Consider the following 22,671-nt stretch of genomic DNA (forward strand, 5'->3'; position numbering starts at 1 on the left):
GGCCTAGTATGCATTGGCCAATACTTGTTTGAGATTTGGATGTAAACTGTTACAAACCAGATGGAAGCAACCAATTATGGAGTCATTGATCGTTTGTTGAGCAATCAGACATACTCCTTACTATTGATTGTTCATACACGCCCACAGTGCGAGCATGTGTATATCCATCAAGCAACATCCAGGAACAAGGGCTTGCTTGGAGCAGAGATCCCATAACAACAGACAGTACATGTGTGTACATTGATTTGCCATCCTGCCTGATTCTCAACAGAGAAATCCATCATAACTGACAGCATATTACCCTAAGATCTTCTTTTTCAAGTAAAAAGAAAAAGAGGGGTATGTGATTACAGTGACAGTTTGTTGGGAACATTAGCCAGTTTAAGCTAATCTAGCTGTATAATGTAAAGGTACCAGCTTTGATGTAGACCAGTTAGGCTTGGTTCACACACAAATCTGCAATTTTCCGGTCCAGTACTGTCTTGTCCCTTCAGTTTTCTAACCATTATACCTGACTGGAAATGTACACCTTTTATAATTGAAGCACAGGCATAGAAACACATGCAAAACTGACAGAACTGGACCAGAAATCTACAGATTTTGTTTAAACACAACCATAGAAACAAAACACGAACGCTAATTGTCAAAAATTGACTAATAGGATTGGACACCTTTTTATGTGTGAACCAAACTTAATGAGTTCTAGGATCCTGGGTACCCACTAAGCACACCAAGTGCTTTGTTTAACAAGAAAAATGCTATATAAATCTCAGCATTTTATTTTGTATGTCTGTTAATTTCTGTATTGAATGAATCAATTAAGCTGATTTCCTGGGCTAGGCGCGGCCTTAATTTCTTTAAAGAAAAAAATTGGGCCTCTAATATTGCAAATTTTGTACTGACCTGATTGGTAGCAGGCATTTTCTTGAATGAGATTCCATTACCAACATAAAATGGCTACCAATGCAGAGATATGTGCTCTGACTCAAAATGCAGAAGTGTTTTACCATGAAACCACTATCATTTTTTTTTCTATTGCTTTTTTTCCTATTATATTTCCTCTTGCTTCTGTCTGGGGCTTATCAGTGACCTCAGATGGAGGTTAGGAAATTTATACAAGGCGTAAACCCCATACACACGTTCGTTTTTTGCGAACGACGGGTCGTTTGAACAACCCGTCGTTCGCCCGCTAAATCGGGCGTGTGTACAGACTGTCGTTGGCGTGATAAGAGTGAGTTTGAGCGATCCGCGAACGACAGTCTGTACACACGCCCGATTTAGCGGGTGAACGACGGGTCATTCGCAAAAAACCGGACGTGTGTATGGGCCGTAAAACATGACAGATCTTCAAACTTGTAAATCCACAAATAAAGATCCTTTGGGGTGCAGTTCCAGTACAGTACACCAAAAGCTTTTGTCCTCCTAATTAAAGTTTTTTTTTTTTTTTTTTTTTTTAATTTCATATTTGCACAGAATTCATTGTTCAAAATGTTTTTTATTGAACATTAATTTAGGTTACAGACAATATTTAGGGGTGACACCCAGAAATTAAAGGTATCCCTTCAGGCAAGACATCTCCCAAAATCAGCCTATTTGCTAACGACGTACTCTTATCTCTCACAGAGCCCCTCTCCTCTCTTAAGTCTGTTTGCCAGACTTTATCAGAGTTTTCCAGAGCCTCCTTATACAAGGTAAACGAAACTAAGTCCTCCATGCTTCCTATCCATCTCCCACAACCCCTAAAACAACAAATCTCCAAGACATACTCCTTCCCCTGGGCATCCAAACACATTCCATACCTAGGTATATCAATCCCAGCTACAACCAAAGAAATATACTCATCAAACTTCCCCACCCTCTTAGCCAATATAAAAACAGATCTCACACAACTCGCCAAATTTGAATTCTCAATTTTGGGTAAGATAGCTGCGTACAAAATGACAATCTTTCCCAAAATCCTTTACCATTTCAGAACCCTCCCTATTAGTATCCCAAAATCATTCTTCAGAGAACTAAACAAAATAATATCACTCTTCTTATGGGGGAAAGGAAAACACAGGCTCTCCCTATCCACACTTATGACCCCGACCCAAAGAGGCGGCTTTGGCCTTCCTAATCCCCAACTCTATCATTACGCATCCATACTAGATATGTCCCAATTTTGGTCCCCTAATGCCCTGGGGAAATACTGGGTCAACCAAGAATCTCAACACAGTAAGACACAACTAATGAACCAGATCCTCATCCCCTGGAGTAATCTCCCAACTACTCCCACAACTCACCCTATCATACAACCCACACTATCCGCTTGGGAATATGTAAAAAATAATACACCTCACCTAACCCAGGGTAAGCACACCAAACTCCCCAAAGCTCTCAAAACAGCTATACCAGATTTAAAACTAAGTAACTGGGTGACAGCCGGAATTCTTTATATTGAAGATATTTATGAGTCCAAAATAATGCCTTTCTCTTATCTAAAATGGAAATTCAAACTACCAAGCTCAGAAATGTTTACGTACATACGGATAGCAAACTTTCTTTCCCGACATAAACCCCAAAAAATCATACTCCACACAGACATTTGGAATTTTCTCTACTCAGATAAATACAAGAGAGGAGGTATCTCCTTCTTGTATAACTTCCTTACTGCAGCTTAACCTTCCCCTATAACCAAATATTTGGAAAGATGGGAGCAAGACTTGGGGATTTCCCTTCCAACCAAAGAAATTCTCTCAGCATTATCACTAACCAAGAGAAATTCCAAATGCCTATCTCACGCCGAAACAGCTAGGAAAATTGTCTATAAATGGTACCTGGCCCCTCACTTACTTTCCAAAATGTCGAATAAATATTCCTCAGAATGTTGGAGAGACTGCCACCAACTGGGCTCTATCTCCCACATGTTATGGTCCTGCCCAAAATTGACCCCGTTCTGGAATCAAATAGCAGCCCTACTCTCAAACATAACCGGCATCACAACCAGGTTGACACCCCAATTGGCGCTATTCACAATTGGACTAGACCAATTCCCCCCTGAGTTAAGGCTGGTCTCCACACATATTCTCTGTGCGGCTAGACACCTAATACTAAGCAATTGGAAACAAACTAGTATCCCTACCCTACCACATCTACTAAATCTTATAGACCAAAACCTCAAAATGGAATACCTGCTTAGGCTAAGGCAGGATCATAGCAGCATTTGGCGTAACAAATGGATCTTTGACTGGAAGACCTTCCTACATTAACTCCGAGCACCTTTAACTCTCCACACCAGTAAACACCCACTATCAACCTAACAAACAAAGGCCCATACCCACCTGATAAGCCAGAAAATGTCCGACAATACCCCCCCCCCCCCCTTCCCCACAAGTCCCTACTGACTGACTTTCTTTTAAACTGTACGCCCCAGTCAGACTGATTGAGGACTGAGGCCCCTGCAGATCAGATCTTACTCACATGAGGCTCTAACCGAGGCACCTCACAATGTAATTACTCTTATAACAGTTTCATACTTAACTAACCCCAGTTTATACACACTTTAAGAAGATTTTCACCTCTACAACCCTCAACTAGTAGGATCACATTTGATGGTTGTATGAGAATACTCTGTACAAATTCATGATAGCTCTTTTAGAGCAAGCATTGTTCTACCATTGTCTTTGAAATGTTGAAATGTTAAAATGTTTATAAGTCATGTATTTCTTAAAATGCCAATAAAAAGAATATACAAAAAAAAAATTTAGGGGTGACATACAGCATTATGACAATACAGGAATACAAGAAAGACCAGATCATGCAGCACAGTATGAGTACAAGGTAATGCTTAGTCAGTCACTGGATGGAGCATGGAGATTTGGCAAGTCAGGTTCACTCAAGTGCATAGCATGGGTTCACAGTAATGGAGGTGCAAGATCAGGTAGGACACAAAAGGAGGAGGACCCTGCCCAAAGTCTTACAATCTAGAAGGAGAGGTAGAGACGAAAGGTAGGGACCAGAGTTCAGTTGTGGGTTTAGAGCAATTGTGAGGGGTGGTAGGCCAGAGTGAAAAGGTGAGTTTTGAGGGCCTTCTTGAAGATGTTGGAGGAAGCTGCTCTAATGGGTGGAGGTAGAGAGTTCCAAAGTGGAGCAGCTCTTGAGAAGTGTTGGAGGCGTGCATGGGACTGTGTGATGGGGGAGGGGATGGGGGGCGGTCAGACGAAGTTAATTGGAGGAACGGAGTGAGCAGCTAGGTGTGTACCTCTGCGTAAGATCAGAAATGTAGGTTGGGCAGGTTTTGTGCACATATTTGTAGGTCAGACACAGTATCTTGAATCTGATTCTGGACTGGATAGGAAGCCAGTGGAGAGATTCACAGAGGGGAGCCGCCCTGGTGGAGCGATGGGAGGAGTGGATAATTCTGGCTGCCGCATTCATGATGGACTGCAGTGGGGCTATTTGGGTCATAGGGAGACCAGACAGAAGGGCATTACAGTAGTAGAGGCGGGAAATTATCAGGGCATGGATGAGGAGTTTGGTGGTGGCAGAGGTCAGGAAAGGGCGAATCCTACAGATGTTACGAAGGTGGAAGTTGCCGGACTTTGTGAGGTTTTGGATGTGGGGAGTGAAGGAGAGTTCGGAGTCCAGGGTGACACCCAGACAGCGGGCATGAGAGGTAGGGCGGATGGTAGTGTGGTTAACAGTGACATGCACATCTGGGAGGTTCAGGGATGGCCGAGGTGGGAAGATCATAAATTCCGTTTTGTCTAGATTTAGTTTCAGAAACCTAGCGGACTTCCAGGAGGAGATGGCGGATAGGCAGGAGGAGACCTTGTTCATGGTAGTGGTCGAGATGTCAGGGGTGTGGGGGTAGATTTGGGTGTCATCTGCATACAAATGATAGTTAAAACCCATGGAGGAGATAACCTTGCCAATGGAGGATGTGTATAGGGAGAACAGTAGGGGGCAAAGGACCGAGCCTTGGGGGACACCCACCGAGAGCTGGTTGGGGGTGGACGAGGACTCATTGAAGGAGGTTGTGAAGGAGCGGTTGGAGAGGTAGGATGAAAGCCAGGTCAGGGCGAGATTGTGAATGCCCATTGACTGGAGGAGTAGGGGATGATCTACTGTGTCAAAAGCTGCTGAAAGGTTGAGGAGGAGAATGGAGTATTTACCTTCAGCTTTAGCTAAGGCAAGGTCATTGACAACTTTGGTGAGAACAGTTTCGGTTGAGTGGGCAGGCCGAAATCTAGATTGCAGTGGGTCTAGCAGTGAGCTGGCATTGAGGTACTGGGTCAGGCGTTTGTGAACCAGACGCTCAAGGAGTTTTGAGGCAAAGGGGAGGAGGGAGATAGTGCGGTAGTTGGAGGGTTTCTTGAGCAGGGGCAATACAGTGGCCTGCTTGAAGTCAGGGGAAGGTGCCTGTGGATAGGGAGAGGTTAAACAGGGTAGTGAGGACTGGGGCCAAATCCGTGAAGTGAGGCTGAAGTAAATCAGAAGGGATGGGGTCAAGGGGGGAGGTAGTGGTATGGGAAGTCTGCAGTAGGTGGTTGACTTCCTCAGTGGTAGGAGGAGTGAAGGAGGTGAGGGGAGGATAGGGTGGAGGAGGAGTTGGTTTGGAGGGGGTGGGAGATGAAGATTGGATATTTCCTGACGGATGGAGACTATTTTGTTGGTGAAGTGAGTGGCTAAATGTTGCAGAGAGGGGGGAAACTGAGGGTGGGGGGGAGGGTTTAAGCAGGGAGTTGAAAGTGGCAAAAAGACGCCGGGGATTGGAAGCTTGTACTCCGATGAGCTTGGTAAAGTATTCCTGCTTCGCATGAGCAAGGGCAGTGTGGAACTGCAGCAGGTTAGACTTGTACTGTAGGAAATCCTGGTCAAGTCGAGTTTTCCTCCATTTCCGTTCAGTGGCACGCGGTTCCCTTTGGAGGTTGCGAGTATGGGTAGTGCGCCAAGGATAGGGGTTAGCGGTCGGTCGCTGCGATATTGGTGGAGCAGCTTTCTCTAGGGCTGATGAGAGTTTGCGAAACTGAGCTGCAGCAAGATGTAAGGGAGAGGGCATGGAGGGGGTCAGCAAGGACGCTAGGGTTGAGCTTGCGTAGGTCACGCTCCCATCGACCAGGTGGGTGGGCGGGTAGGTTGGAGGTGCCTTACGTGAGGAGGTTGAAGGTGAAAAGGTGATGGTCTGAGGGTGGAAATGGTGCGATGTTGAGGTCTGCAATGGTGGTGGATTTAGTGAATAAAAGGTCAAGAGTGTGACCTGCAGTGTGAGTGGGGGCGTTGGTGTGTTGTGCTAGGCCAAGTGAGTTCGCTATGGTGAGTAGCTGGGTCGCGATAGTCGCGGAGTTTATGTGTAATACATGGTGCTATGATTGAGGTAACTTGGTCACATGATTTCTGAGTCCTTTAAGGGTCAGCTCCCTTTATGTACCTTCAGCTCTGCTACTGAACACTTTGCAGACTTCGTACTCCTGTGGGCCTCATGCATCCCACTGTTATTTATAACCAGATTTACTTCCACGCTGCCTCTAATCAAAGTCATGACCACTTTGAATTTGACTGGAGGAATTTACTACAAATCTTAGTAAAGGTAGGCATACACTGTTCAAGAACAGATACTGTAGATTTAAGAAGTCTGTGATGTGTGAAAATTAGCTATTTTCTGTAGGATATTGATTGACACATAAACTCCAGCCATGTAAGCCTGTCCCCCTAAATACCCCAAACACATAGGCATAAATTGGATGTTTATAGGAGAAACGGAGGTGCTACATTTGTGTCTGACGTTTTCCCATAATGCTTGTTTCCATGCAACAGTTTCTCCCCTACGGATAATAAATTTGCCACCTGTTCAGATGACGGCACAGTTAGGATATGGGATTTTCTTCGTTGCCACGAGGAGAGAATACTTCGAGGTAGGTTTTAATTGCTTTATGAAGGCAGTTATCTTTTTAAATGGATTTTAGTGCCTTTATAGGTGAGTAAAATTAGTTAACTAAAGCAAAAAGACCCAAAAAGGCTTCCAACACCAAAAGTGCAGAACTCCACTGCACAGGACAAGTTTTTCTTTTATAAACCTGACAGATGATGCTGCTTCACTAAAGTACTATGTGGTTCCTAGAGTGTTGATGTCACAATTCAGCTCGCTATTTTAAGATCTTACCCCTCCTGGAATCTGTATGCTGCCTGTTTTTTTGAAGTGTGTTACGAGCTGTTAAAACCCAGAACTAAAAATTTTATACCAGGGAAGTATAACTGCCAAAATAAAATAAATGGCTTCACGTGGGCATTTGGGCCTTTACCTTGAACACAGCACCTAGCTTTAACTCTTCCTTTTAATTGCCATTTGTTTTTACTTTAAAAAATTATCTACATTGCAAAATTTGCTAAGCATTTTTTGCCCTAGTTTTTGTCAGTGAAAAATATCTCATCTGTCTAGCACAGATGTTTTTTTTCTGTACAGATTCACCATTTTTCTTGTAAAATGCTGTCCTTTTACATTGAACTTCATATTATATGTGTAGTGCTAAATGGCAGTCCTAAACAGTCATAAACTGACACATGTTGTCTATGCATTTATGTAACTTTTTTTTTTTTAAATAATGTACAGATTACCTGCCAGTGATGTATTGCTATTTTATATGCTATAAAACACCCAAAAGTAATGCTTAAAATAAAAATAAAGTAATTTAAATGAAGATGTTTGTGTTGTCCCTATTTTTAGAATAAATCACAAGTCTCCATGCCCACAGAATTTATTTGGGTACCATTGGCAGCTTTAACTTTTATTTTATTAACAAATATATTGACTTTTTCTACTAGTTTGTAAGGAATATAAATTGCCATTTGCAACTTTTACTGCAGACCTTTTGGCCTGTGCAAAAAACTCTGAGGGGGGAGGGGGGTTAGCGGACTTAAAACCAGCCAATTAGACTCTAACTCAGAGGTGCCCACACTTTTTTGGCTTTTGAGCTACTTTAAAAAATTAGCAGGTCAAAATGATCTACCTATGTATAATTTTAGGAGCACATTTGTATATACAGAATGGAAAATGTAGTGGGGTCGGGATCTACCATGAAGCCCTTTGTGATCTACTGGTAGATCGCAATCTACCTATTGGGCACACCTGCTCTAACTTGTTGGTTAATTATCCCACTACAAGCTAACTGATCAGTAGCTACTGTGATTGGCTCAATTTCAAGTTCAAGAATTATTATACCAAGAAATAAGTTCTACTAATCTGGAGCACAGTAGGAAGGTTACATTTCATGTTCACTTAAAATGCTCTTTCATCTTCCCCCTCCCCCAAATGTATCTATAAAACATTGTATACATTACGATTTCCACTGCTTGGCAGTGAGGGGTGTTGCATACCCTTCCTCAAGGCTGGACACCACTCAATACACATCTCTTATGGGTGCTCACTGGTTGGAGCGCAGATCAGTACTCCGTTCCCAGAAGCTGTATCTATGCATGTAGCCCTTTGTGCGTAGATCTGTAACCTGTGAATGTGGCAGCATTATGTCACACTGCATAGATCTGTAACCTGGGAATGTGGCAGAATTATGTCACACTGCATAGATCTGTAACCTGGGAATGTGGCAGAATTATGTCACACTGCATAGATCTGTAACCTGGGAATGTGGCAGAATTATGCCACACTGCATAGATCTGGAACCTGGGAATGTGGCAGAATTATGTTACACTGCACGTGTCCTGTATGGAAGTGGACCAAGAAGTGAGTGTGATAGTAGTGCCCAGTCTTGGGTTAAGCTGGACACCATACATTGTTGGCATGCAGCAAAACTGTTAACGCAAACAATGTGTACTATATGGGGCGCCTAGCTAGTTTTCAACTGCAGGTGGAAACTCATTTCAAAGCAAATCTGGCCTGTTTTCCTTGTTTAGAGATTTTTCTGTCCCCTTTTTTTTTTTTTTTTTTTTATCGCAAAATTATTAGTCAATAAAACCTCACTAGTTGAAGCATTATATTAATAAAGTTCCCCTGTTGTAAGTCCCTTTCTTGGCAGCACTTTCAAACCATGATCATCCTTTGGCCTCAGTTGGAGAAAGTCAGTTCAAATATGCCAAAACTATAACTCCCTGGTGTACAGTGGCTCTGCTAGTGCTCACAGGACTCAACATTACGGAGATGTGTGTAAGGCCCCGTTCACATCTAAAATCGCAAAACGGCGGTATTGCGGGAGTGATTTTTCCCGCGATTAACGCGGAAAAATCACTGGACACGCGGCGGTTTTGGCACGATCGCGACTAGCGGTGCTATGCATGCTAGTGGCGCATCGCCGGCAAACCGCTGCATGTAACACGTTTGCGGTTATCGCTAACCGCAAACGCGGCAGTGAGAACACTGCCATATGTTACATGCTGCAGCGGTTTTTAAAAAATCGCGCGATTCCCGCTCAAGTGTGAATGGGCCCTAAGGGTGACCATGCAGGCATATATTGCCACCAAATGTGGGAAAGAGATCAATCCTTCTCTGATCTAAATCTGATTATCTAGGGATAGAATCCTTCGATACACTGCACACAGATTTCATCATGGAATCTATTGAAAATCCATTAAACTACAGCGCTGCGCAATTTGACACAGTGCAATGCTATGGGCTGTCAATCTTCTTTAATTCCCCTGCTGCGTCCGATCAACTGAAACGCTCCATCTGTTCTGACCGTAATTTTGATCAGTTTTTGAGAAAATCGATCGAAATTACGATTGATGCTGCTTTTTTGTGCTATGGATTTGAGATTATCATATCTGCGGGTAAAAATCAGTGCATGTATGGCCTGCTATCACCTTTTCGGTGTGCTCTGGCCCAAGGTCATAACTATATTCCGGCCCCTTCCATAACTCCACAGGGAAGTAAGGAGAGGCCAGGAGCTAGGACAGTGATAACTTGGCTCTCCAGCTGTTAAGGAACTACAGTGCATTGCAGGAGTCTGACAGCCACAGTCATGATTCATAAAGGCAAATGCATTGTGGGACCTGTAGTTCCTTAACAGCTGGAGAGCCAAGTTTGCAGGTTACTGAGCTAGGGGGAACTGGTCCTGTATGTGTGGAGCGGTACCATTATACATTACCTGTTCCTCCAATGCATGATCCTCTTCACTTCCTGTTCAGTTTGAAAGTGGCACACAGCCAGTCAGTCGCCATGCAACTTCAGTCCATCACATGACATGGGACTGAAGCCGCATTGTGATTGGCCGGCTGCATTGCACTTGTAAACTGAACGGGGAGTTAAGAGGACCTGTATCGCACACTGGGAGCAGGTTTGTTACATACATACATACTGCACTTGTTCTGTATAGCTTGCTTTTTACTTTTGTTTTTACAATCCTAATCAGTTTTTTTTTGTTTGTTTTATTGTCTGTCTTTGTAATGGTAGAACTACTTTAAAGGGGTTCTGTGGAGTTCTGGAATAAACACAAACTGGCACTTACCTGGGGCTTCTATCAGCCCCCTGTAGCTGTAATGTCCCCGCACCGCCCTCCTCCGATCACTCGTTCCCTGCCGCTGGTTCCGGTCTAATTCCGCATGTTGCGCGTCTGTGCGCTCCCGCTCACGTCTCTAGGAGCTTACTGCGCAGGCGCAGTACAAGAAAACCTTGTACTGTGCCTGCGCAGTAAGCTCCTGGAAACACGAGCGGGAGCACGCATTATTCGTCTTATTAGACGAATAATTGATGGGTGCCAGGGGCAGGAAACGGGTGAGCGGAGGACACGGCGCGGGACAATACAGCTACAGGGGACTGATAGAAGCCCCAGGTAAGTGTCCGTTTTTATTTATTGCAGCACTCCATAGAACCCCTTTAAATGTAAATTGTGCTTGTTTAAATATAAATGCTAAGGATTTTGCGATTACAGCCCATCGAAAGTAATGCAATAAGCAAGTTTAGTGTTAAGAAAATGAAAACGAAAACATGGCTTTAACTAGCTACCAAAACTGGAGTTATGCCAATATGAAGCTGTTACAATACAAATTGTTTTGCCTTCAGGACACGGAGCGGACGTGAAGTGTGTTGACTGGCACCCAACCAAAGGACTCCTGGTGTCTGGAAGTAAAGATAGCCAACAGCCAATCAAATTTTGGGATCCCAAGAATGGACAGAGTCTTGCAACACTGTAAGTTTATTACTAGGTCAGCAAAGCTAAGAAGTCTCAAACAATGCACATTATCAAGGTGCTGTGTACACACGATGCAACCAACTTCAGGGCATTTCTTATAGATCAACAAATCTTTATTAAACATATCAAATGCACATGCACCTAATCACATTAAAAAAAAAATACACATGGCAAGAGGATGTCTGCACATCACTGAGTAGAAAACGGCATCTTCTAAACAGATAGACAGGTAGGCAATGATGATAGAGGTCTGTGCATATCCTCGCTTCGTACAAGAGGAATCGGCGCAGGAGACTTGGGCACAGGATACAGCCGGTATGTGGCTGATCCTGCTGCTGCACAAGTCCCAGCCGTATTAAGTACTATTCCCCCTCCAGGCCGCCATGGATGGTAGTGAATGAAATAATTCGGCTTCCAGCAATTTGCTGGAGGCCGATTTATAGTGTTTTATAAGTAACTTCACCTCAGTCTTCTGATGGCGCTAAGTTTACTCACTGCTGCGCCCAAGTCTCCTGCGCTGAAATGGAAGTGTTCACCTCGCTTCAACTTCCGATGTAATCTAATATACAGTGGGTTGCAAAAGTATTCGGCCTCCTTGAAGATTTCCACATTTTGTCACATTACTGCCAAAAAAATGAATCAATTTTATTGGAATTCCACGTGAAAGATCAATACATGATTCCAAACATTTTTTACAAATAACTGCAAAGTGGGGTGTGCGTAATTATTCGGCCCCCTGAGTCAATACTTTGTAGAACCACCTTTTGCTGCAATTACAGCTGCCAGTCTTTTAGGGTATGTCTCTACCAGTTTTGCACATCTAGTGACTGAAATCATTGCCCATTCTTGTTTGCAAAACAGCACCAGCTCAGTCAGATTAGATGGACAGCGTTTGTGAACAGCAGTTTTCAGATCTTCGATTGGATTTAGATCTGGACTTTGACTGGGCCATTCTAACACATAGATATGTTTTGTTTTAAACCATTCCATTGTTGCCCTGGCTTTATGTTTAGGGTCATTGTCCTGCTGGAAGGTGAACCTCCACCCTATTCTCAAGTCTTTTGCAGTCTCCAAGAGGTTTTCTTCCAAGTTTGCCCTGTATTTGGCTCCTTCCATCTTCCCATCAACTCTGACCAGCTTCCCTGTCCCTGCTGAAGAGATGCACCCCACGAGCATGATGCTGCCACCACCATATTTGACAGTGGGGATGGTGTGTTCAGAGTGATGTGCAGTGTTAGTTTTCCGTCACACATAGCGTTTTGCATTTTGGTCAAAAAGTTCCATTTTGGTCTCATCTGACCAGAGCACTTTCTTCCACATGGTTGCTGTGTCCCCCACATGGCTTGTGGCAAACTGCAAACGGGACTTCTTATGCTTTCTGTTAGCAATGCCTTTCTTCTTGCCACTCTTCCATAAAGGCCAACTTTGTACAGTGCATGACTAATAGTTGTCCTATGGACAGAGTCTCCCACCTGAGCTGTAGATCTCTGCAGCTCGTCCAGAGTCACCGTGGGCCTCTTGACTGCATTTCTGATCAGCGCTCCCCTTGTTCGGCCTGTGAGTTTAGGTGGATGGCCTTGTCTTGGTAGGTTTACAGTTGTGCCATACTCCTTCCATTTCTGAATGATCGCTTGAACAGTGCTCCGTGGGATGTTCAAGGCTTTGGAAATCTTTTTGTAGCCTAAGCCTGCTTTAAATTTCTCAATAACTTTATCCCTGACCTGTCTTGTGTGTTCTTTGGACTTCATGGTGTTGTTGCTCCCAATATTCTCTTAGACTAACCCTGAGGCCCTCACAGAGCAGCTGTATTTGTACTGACATTAGATTACACACAGGTGACCTCTATTTAGTCATTAGCACTCATCAGGCAATGTCTATAGGCAACTGACTGCACTCAGACCAAAGGGGGCTAAATAATTACGCACACCCCACTTTGCAGTTATTGATTTGTAAAAAATGTTTGGAATCATGTATGATTTTCGTTCCACTTCTCACGGGTACACCACTTTGTATTGGTCTTTCATGTGGAATTCCAATAAAATTGATTCATGTTTGTGGCAGTAATGTGACAAAATGTGCAAAACTTCAAGGGGGCCGAATACTTTTGTAACCCACTGTATTATTACATCTTTTACACCATCAAATGAATGACACATACATTGTACCAAGTGAATACTCCTAACCAATGATTAAAGGACTAATCTGTCTCTAATCAGACCAATGTTTTATAAGGGCCCGTTCACACTTGTAATCGCAGAACGTTTTGCGGGAGTGATTTTCCCGCGATTAGCGCGGAAAAATCACTGGACACTGCGGCGGTTTTTGCTTTGCACGCTAATCACGATCGCTTATCGCGGAATGCTCGTCGCCGGCAAACCGCTGCATGCAGCGCGGTTGCGGTTATCGCTAACCGCAACCGCGGCAGTGAGAACACTGCCACTCGCTACATTGTCGCGGTTTTTGCTAAACCGCTAGCGGTTTGCGGTGAGCGGAAATCGCGTGATTCCCGCTCAGGTGAGAACGGGCCCTAAGCCTTGAGTATCCAACCAGCCCTGCCAAATCTTTCAGATTTTGCTGGTGCTTTCCTATTATTCTCAGGTTATTAATCATTGATTGCCAGGTCTTAATTCAGGGGGTTATTGAGGCTTTCCACCTCTGAAGCAGCAGTTTCCTGGTTTTATACTGTACTCTACCAATAGCTATTTAGGGTGTTAATTAATTTTCTCCAGTGGCTGAATCACACACCTGAAACAAACATACAGCTAATCCAGTCTGACTTCAGTCAGAGCACCTGATCTGCATGCTTATTCAGGGGCTGTGGCTAAAAGTATTAGAGGCACAGGATCAGCAGGAGAGTCGGGCAACTGGTATTATTTTAAAAGGAAAATGTATATCCTTCTCAGTTTAAGTTCCCTTTAAGTCTGAGGGGAAAGTAAAGAAGAAAAAAAAGAAAACCCAGCATGCCCTGCAACTTCCTTTGTGCGGCAAATGTACCAAATAAGAGCCAGGGAAACTGGGGAATGATGATTTATGGAGAAGAAAAAGAGGAGTGATTTTTAACTTTCGGATTGCCTGGTTAGCATCCTTATTACTTGTTTACCAGATAAAAATAGAGAATTGATTTTTGAATTTATGCCCAACAGTTACTCTTAAAAAAAAATAAAAAAATAAAAAATCTTGTTCTAATTTTTCCCAATAATATATAACATAAACCGTAGGGTTAAATTCTTCTTCCAAAAATAGATTAATAAGAAAACCATACATCAGTAGGGGGAAGACTCTGGATGCTCGACAGGCTTCCTCAATGTCCACCACCCCTCTTTTGCTTGCCAGGACTTTCTTCCACTTTGCTCACATGCTCCACTCCATGTACTAATGCGGCTTCACTGTTCAGGCCAGATTCACCAAATGTAGACTCGGCGCTACATAATTTAATGGAGATGGCAGCGGAGGTCAAAGTAATCAGTGCTTGGGGTTTGGTTAGTGATAGCCATAGGTTGGGGGGGGGGGGGGGGTGTTAGTGTTGGGCGTAGGTGGGGTTAGGTTAGTGTTAGGAGTAGGTAGTGGAGGGTTAGTGGGAGAGGAAGGTTAGGTAGAGCAATAATAGAATATCGGTAAGATTACCGATATTCAGCTGTTGGCATTATGCAGTGCCCAATAGTAGTGCCGATATTCTACTAGTAACTTTATGTACTCGGATAAGTAACTGCACTCTCTAACTGGAAAAGATTATTCAACTTGCTTGCTTTCTGTATATAAAATACAGTTGTATTTAGCATGCCTGCAAGCCTGAATTAATTGCATCTCATTGACTGTCCCTATTGTGCAGCAATGATTCACATTTATGGCAAAGTTTTAGCACTCGTAATTTCACTTTATACTCTATGTTGAAGGGGGGGGGAGGCAAGATGGTGATGTAGTAGGTAACATTTTCTCCTTGCAGTGCAGTGGTCTCCAGTTCAAATCTAGTCCAGGATACTATTTGCATGGAGATTGTATGTTCTCCCAGTGTTTGCTTGAGTTTCCTCCAGGTACTCCAGTCCCCTACCACATCCCAAAAAAAGGCAGATTCTCTTTATTTTTAGAAGTAGTCCTTGAAAGGCAATGACCTAGTGTAACAGACAGGACAGTGTGACAGTAGATCTATGAGAAATAAAAACCGCTTGGAGATATAAAGTCCCAGATCAAGAGTTGAGCCCAAAGTGGATTCTTTTGACCTGCATGTGACTGCTTTTGGAGGTGTGGTGTACCTTCTGTCACGGTCTGTGACTCCTCAAAATATGACGTTAATACCTGAGGCCCGCAGACCACCTGTCCAGTTTGACCAGAGTGTAGGCAGGCCAGCCAGCATCTTTGACTAAGTCTGTGCCAAGAAGTACTTAAAAACCTTGACAATCCCTCATGAGGAAATTGCCTTGTCCAAAACCTGTCGGTAAGAACCATCAGATTCATACTTACAGTAAGTGGCAGCTTCATATTAACTTAAGATGACAGTGCATTTAATAAGGGATAATTGTACATTAAATTACACATTGTTTTTGCTGTAGTACTCCTTTAATAGGCAACAGGTCAGTAGCACGATTGGCTATAAAAGATTATGTCACAGAGGCAAAGTCCCACAGAAGCAAAGGAGGGAAGGGATACACCATTCTGTGAGAAGATTGCATACTTAGCATGGTATGGGGGGGGGGGGGGTCCATTGTTGGGGAGCTTGCACTACTGGAAGGGCAACATTAATGATAAACAAGATATGCATGTTTTGGAGCAATATATGCTGCCATCCAGTAATTGTTTTTAGGCAAGGCTTTGTTTTTTTCAGCAAAACAGTGCTAAACTGTACTCTGCATATATTCAACTGCACAGCTTCATAATTCCAGATGTTAAGTTATCCTGCCTGTAGTCCATACATGCCTCCATCTGCAGTAATTGGAGCACTAAAGGGAACCTGAGGTCAGAGGAATATGGAGGCTGATCTATTCATCTCCTTTTAAACAATGCAAATTGCCTAGCTGTCCTGCTGATCCTCTGCCTCTAATGCCTGGTACACACCATACAATTTCTTGTGGGATCGGCCGGTCAAATTGAGAATTTCCATCAGGTCCAATTTCATTTCCGATTGATTTTCTGATCACTTTTATACAAAAGCGATTGGAAAATCAGATCGGACCTGTTTAAAAATTATCGATTTGCACCCTTAAACTGATAGGAGTTATCGATCAGGAGTTGATTCGACCGGTTGTAAATTATCAAATCGACCCATCGATCAAGCAGGTGCTCTGACTAGATTAGCTACATGCTTATTTTAGGTGTGTCATTGTTGGTGCATGAAGGTTTAACAGGACTGCCAAGCAACTGGTATTGCTTGTAAGGTAATAAGGCAGCCTCCATATGCCTCTCGCCTCAGGTGTCCTTTAAAGAAAATAAAAATATGACTGACGGTGAGCAGCTGAAATCCTGTATGATACACAAATGGGACATTTCTTTTCTTTTAAACTACAGCATGTGGTCTCCTTAGTTCCCAAAGATTAGCAGAGTATTCGAAAAGATCATGCAACATGTTGACATTCCCCTACCCCAGATTATTTTGTAATGTGTTGCTGGCATAAAATACAAAATAAACCCATATTAACAAAAAAAATAATTTTGACATTAGCTATGTTGCCTTCGTAACATTTTTGATACTATTGTGTTTACATGATTAAAATAATCACTTTTTTATATGTATTCAGTACACGGGATACACAACTTTTTTGGGGGGAAATGGGGTTGTATAAAAATATACACACCTTTATCTCATAAGGGACAGATGAAGGGTCTGAATAGTGGTGAGGGTAAATGCCTTTTGAAGTGCCTGAACTGATGTGACATGAGAATTCCAAGCATACATGTAACTATGCTTTGTAGCTTTTTTTTTTTTCTTGCTGTAATGGTTAAGAATTCAGGTATGCAGATGACCGTTTCTGTCATTCAGCTGAGAAGGTAAAAACATAAAACCCGCTTTTTAAGCTTTTAAACATGGAATAAGACTCAAGGATTCCAAAAAATAAAAAGTCCTAATCAGGATTAGGATAGATACAATTCTTTATCTCACCAGTTTATTTTTAGTTACCGGCATTTATCTCCAGATGATTAGATGCTCCGGTTGTCTGCTGCACTTCTGTGTCAATCTGCTTTGCAGTTATAAAGGAAGTCATCCCCTGTATCGTTGTCTTTTAAACATAATTTTTGTCCTTTTTGCTCTATCTCAAATAGACATGCTCATAAGAATACTGTAATGGAAGTAAAGTGGAACTTGAATGGGAACTGGCTGCTTACAGCTTCACGTGATCATCTCTGCAAGCTTTTCGACATTCGAAACCTCCGTGAAGAACTGCAAGTTTTCAGAGGCCACAAAAAAGAGGCCACAGGTCAGAAAAAAGGCCACAGGACAGACTTGTCATCTGTCTCTCAACCTTTATTTCATAAGTAATCTCCAAATAATACCCATGACCTTACATTGGCTCCTCTTCCTTTAGCGGTTGCCTGGCATCCTGTGCATGAAGGTCTTTTTGCCAGCGGTGGCTCCGATGGCTCTCTCTTGTTTTGGAATGTTGGGTATGTAATTCTCTTTTGTAATCCTTAATGGCAAAAAGAAAATTGTCCATTGCAATCTAACATGTCGCTACTCATCACAGGGTGGAGAAAGAAGTGGGTGGTATGGAGATAGCTCATGAAGGGATGATCTGGAGTCTCGCCTGGCACCCTCTTGGACATATTCTGTGCTCTGGATCTAATGATCACACTAGGTATGCATTAATCTCTGTCTTATCTTTGTTACAAACAGACCAGTAATAACTGCATAGTGATAATGTCTATCTCAACTTGGCATTTAGCAAATTCTGGACCAGAAATCGTCCTGGTGACAAAATGAGAGATCGTTACAATCTGAACCTTCTCCCTGGCATGTCAGAGGATGGCGTGGAATATGGTAACTGTCTCACACCTTCTAGCTATGATCTTTTAAGCCCCAATCACTAAACCTCTACATCTATCGGCATTCTTTCTTTAGTCAGTTTAGTCATGAGCAATGCAGGGAGGTACTTTGGAGCCAGTGCTTTAAAGAGACACTGTAACATCAAAAAGATCCCCTGGGGGGTACTCACCTCGGGTGGGGGAAGCCTCCGGATCCTAATGAGGCTTCCCACGCCGTCCTCTGTCCCACGGGGGTCTCGCCGCAGCCCTCCGAACAGCCGGCGACTGTGCCGACTGTCAGTTCAATATTTACCTTTGCTGGCTCCAGCGGGGGCGCTGTGGCGACTTTCGGCACGGAAATAGACGGAAATACCCGATCTCCGTCGGGTCCGCTCTACTGCGCAGGCGCCGGAAACTTGCGCCTGCGCAGTAGAGCAGACCCGACGGAGATCGGGTATTTCCGCCTACTTCGGCGCCGACAGCCGTCAGAGCGCCTGCGCAGGAGCCAGGAAGGTAAATATTACGTCACCGCTGCACGGAGGTCTACAGCGAGACCCCTGACGGATGGAGGACGGCGTGGGAAGCCTCATTAGGATCCGGAGGCTTCCCCCACCCGAGGTGAGTACCCCCAGGGGCCGTTTTGTCGTTACAGTTCCTCTTTTACTGAAAAATAAATAATACCAGCAGTGGAGTAGTTTTTAACAGGTTTTTATTTTAACTGTTCAAGACGTCTTTAATAGGTATGACCAATGATATGCAAATACTTCAGAGTTTATGCAAATATATGTACATTTTTATGCAAATATATGCAGCTTGAAAATGGACCAATCAATTTAAACCTGGGTGGGACTTGATTGGTCCATTTTTCAAGCTGTATATATTTGCAGAACAAATTACATAAATTTGCATAAACTTTGAAGTATTTGCATAGCATTGATCATCCCAGTCTTGGATGCTCAACTTTATTCCTTGAGGGCCGAGATTGTCAAACATTCTTGGCACAGCTTCATTTTATTGATGGGACTGAATCAGGAAAGGTGTGGTTTATCAGTAGAACACAATTGCCATTTCTCTGTCCATCCTAAACATTGGCATGGATAGCATAGCCCTCAAGGGCTGGAGTTGGGCATTCCTTAATGATGTCCACCTTCTTTGAGCCTGAAGTTACTGTTAATTTGGCATTACTGTTAACCAGAATTACAGGACCTGTCACTTTAAATCATGTCACTAAATCAACAGAGAACAAGCCATAAATGCCAGATAACTGTTTTTAGATAAATGTATCACTTCTTTGGAAACTAGGGGATTTCAGTACATTGTGTCTTTAATTTTAGTGGTTGTAATCCTTAAGTGGGCCAGAACTAATGCACATGACACAAGGTAAACACAAAAAAATCCACTCTGTGTATTTAGAGAGCAGAGCCTGTCTAATTCCCCCTCATCTTCAAGTAATCACAAGTGTAATTGGAGCTCTCAGCTGTGTCGGCACAGGAATTTGGCAGTCCCAGCAGACAGCTAATATATAAACACAGGGGGTTAACCCGTTCTTTGTTTCCATAAACCAGGAAGTAGACACTGCGGGAGTTCTGTAAGACTCTTCGCAGGAGTTCCGTAAGATGTAACTTTAAAGGTTATTATAATGTTGCTTATCTTTTAGAGCAGAGAGGAAGTTCTGAGTTCTGGCTTGCTTTTGCTTTAATGCACATTTTATAATGTGTATCTCTCTGCTCTTCTTTTTTCTTTTCTTTTTTTTCGCTTTTTTTTTTTTTTTTTTTTTTTTACAATTGTGCCTAGTAAGTAGAAAATTAGGTACAGGAGCTGCCTACATATTATATAATTCTCCTTTAAAATGGAACTAGCTTGCTTTATATTGTGGGATTTAATTATCAAATCAGTGCTTTGAAAAGCTTACTGGAGAGTGTACTGGTGAAAGACCCAAGACACAGGAGACCAGGCTTCCATTCTTGGCTGCAACCAGTTACCGTATTTTTCGGAATATAAGACGCACTTTTTCTCCCCCAAAAGTGGGGAGAAAAAGTCAGTGCGTCTTATATTCCAAATGTTAGGAATTTAGCACTGGCATATTGGCCTCAGCCAGGCAGTATATGCGGCCATTTGTCCCCCTCTTATACGCAGCCCTGGACTTATAAGAGCCACCAGTCAGATGCGGGTCAGTGCAGAGCGGCAGGTATGGCAGCATACTGTGGCCACGATCGGTATGGATGTCGGGGAGGCAGCCGGAGATCAGCCTGCTTGGCTGTAAGTAAGAGGCATGCTATTCATGCAGAGCGCAGCGGAAGGCGTTATTACCGATCCGGGATCCAGCCGACGAGTCCTCCATCTGCTTCTCTATCTTCAATACCGGCTCGCGCTGATCCCCGTCCTGTTACTTCCTGGTCTGACGCTCTCTCACTGCGTGACCTCGGCGGCTCACGTGCGTCAGGGTCACGCAGTGAGAGAGCGTCAGACCAGGAAGTAACAGGACGGGGATCAGCGCGAGCCGGTATTGAAGATAGAGAAGCAGATGGAGGACTCGTCGGCTGGATCCCGGATCGGTAATAACGCCTTCCGCTGCGCTCTGCATGAATAGCATGCCTCTTACTTACAGCCAAGCAGGCTGATCTCCGGCCGCCTCCCCGACATCCATACCGATCGCGGCCACAGTATGCTGCCATACCTGCCGCTCTGCACTGACCCGCATCTGACTGGTGGCTCTTATAACTCCAGGGCTGCGTATAAGAGGGGGACAAATGACCGCATATACTGCCTGGCTGAGGCCCACTGGCTGCCTAAAGGGGTCTCTTTGGCTACCAACAGGGGGTCAAAAAAAACGGAAAAGCATAATGAATGTGGTTAATGGAGCTGCTGGGGGTGGCAGGGGGTTAGTGTAGCTTGTAAGGTAGCAGGCATTAGTGTAGCTTAGATAGAGATCTTGGGAAGGGGGCAATGTCCACAAGATGCTCCTGGAACTTGGACGCACCTAGGTAAACTGTATTTTTTATTTTCCCCTGATTTTTATCCTCTAAACCTAGGTGCGTCTTATATTCCGGAGCGTCTTATATTCCGAAAAATACGGTAAGTATACCGCAAGGAGTGCTTGGGAAAGACTCCCTAATGCTCCAGGGCTGCCTATTGTGCGAATCCCAAGTGGCTGCTGCTCTCAAATGCTTCGAGTCTGACAGGAAAAAAGTGCAATACAAATATAAACATAGCTAAAGAGGAAACTTAGGGAACACTTGTGTGATGGGTGCCACCATTTTCAGCAGTGCCCACTTTCTTCTCCTAAACTCCATAAAATTATTTTGTTATGGCTTAAAGACATTGTATATAAAAGCAAAATTATTTCAAGTGAAATTTCTCCTGGAAATTTCATTTTTGTAGATGCCTCCCAGTGTGCCCACTTACATTATGTAAATAAAATAACTGCAAGCCAGAGTATGTTGCCCTGCCTAAACTGTGGCGGGGCACTTGTCTAACCAGGTGCCCACTGTAGTCTTCCAATGGTGGACAAACCTTACTTAGCAGACTACAGAGAGCCTGCTATCCAAAAACCCCAAACCCTCCTTGCGCCCTGGACCTCTATGGGATAGGGGCTGAGTGGCAGGCTGACCAAGATGTCCACCATCATTCTATCTATTAGGGGTGATGAGCAGTAGCTTGGGCACTCCTTTTCTCCCAAAAAGCTATGTGGCTCGTCTGTTTTGAAATAAAGACTACATGAAGCCATGGCCGGATTTTCGCACAGGCCACCTAGGCAGGTTCCTAGGGCGGAAACCTGCCGACAGGAGAGCTGGGGCGGGTGTCACACACCGGCAGCAGAACAGCTATTTTTCCGTAATCTGCTGTCTGCTGCTGCGCTATCCCCAGTCTCCCCTGCGTGCATAGCACAGAGCAGAGCGCCCTTCCCTTCTTTCCGCTCTGTCACACTATGGGGCGGGGCTGAGAAGAGACAAGCCGGGAGATTTGAGCCCAGGAGGAGGAAGTCAGAAGACGGGTAGGCAACTGGAGCCAGCGCTGTGAGGGGCAAGGAGGGAGAAGTGTGTGTGCAGAACTGCAGGCATTTTACACGCTTCGTCCTAAGCTGCTGTGGAGTCGTGAGTGACCAGCTGTCTCCCTCCTTCTTCCTCTCCCCCGGAGCCTGTCACTTTGTGACTTCTGAAGCTGCTTTAACAGGGCTGCCTTTCGCTCCCCTACTGTCCTGTGTTAGCTGGCTTCTATCACTCTTATCTCCATACAGCCCCCTCTCTCTTTTCATGTTGTTAATCAGGCAGCTCTTCTCCTCCTCCCACAGTCATTTCCCTGTCACACAAACAAGGCTATTCATAAATGCAGTGTTCCTTTTGTTATTCCTACTATAGTCACAATCTAATGCACTACCATATTACTATGATGTATTTATATGGCACTGACATCTCCTGCAGCACTTTACAGTCATGCCACTGACTGTCAGAGGAGCTCACACTCTAATCCTACTATAACCATAGTCTAATGTCCTATAATTATGTATTTATCTAGCGCTGATACCTTCGGCAGCACTGTACAGAGAACATGGTCATGTCACTGACTGTCCTCAGAGGAGCTTACAATCTAACCCTACCATAGT

General features: G+C 43.9%; 1 protein-coding gene across 4 annotated transcripts in view; it reads left to right on the plus strand.

The window, feature by feature from the left end:
- Positions 1–22,671, plus strand: part of WDR33 (WD repeat domain 33) — a 162,433-nt gene that overhangs the window by 83,381 nt on the left and 56,381 nt on the right. For all 4 annotated transcript variants that reach the window (XM_068280575.1, XM_068280578.1, XM_068280577.1 and 1 more), the window contains exons 7-12: positions 6,796–6,893; positions 10,988–11,114; positions 17,370–17,524; positions 17,633–17,711; positions 17,792–17,902; positions 17,990–18,084. In XM_068280575.1, the coding sequence (XP_068136676.1) occupies positions 6,796–6,893; positions 10,988–11,114; positions 17,370–17,524; positions 17,633–17,711; positions 17,792–17,902; positions 17,990–18,084 (665 nt within the window). The remainder of the gene's footprint in view (positions 1–6,795; positions 6,894–10,987; positions 11,115–17,369; positions 17,525–17,632; positions 17,712–17,791; positions 17,903–17,989; positions 18,085–22,671) is intronic.

The sequence above is a fragment of the Hyperolius riggenbachi genome, chromosome 4 (genome assembly GCF_040937935.1).
Source record: "Hyperolius riggenbachi isolate aHypRig1 chromosome 4, aHypRig1.pri, whole genome shotgun sequence".
Classification (NCBI taxonomy): Eukaryota; Metazoa; Chordata; class Amphibia; order Anura; family Hyperoliidae; genus Hyperolius; species Hyperolius riggenbachi.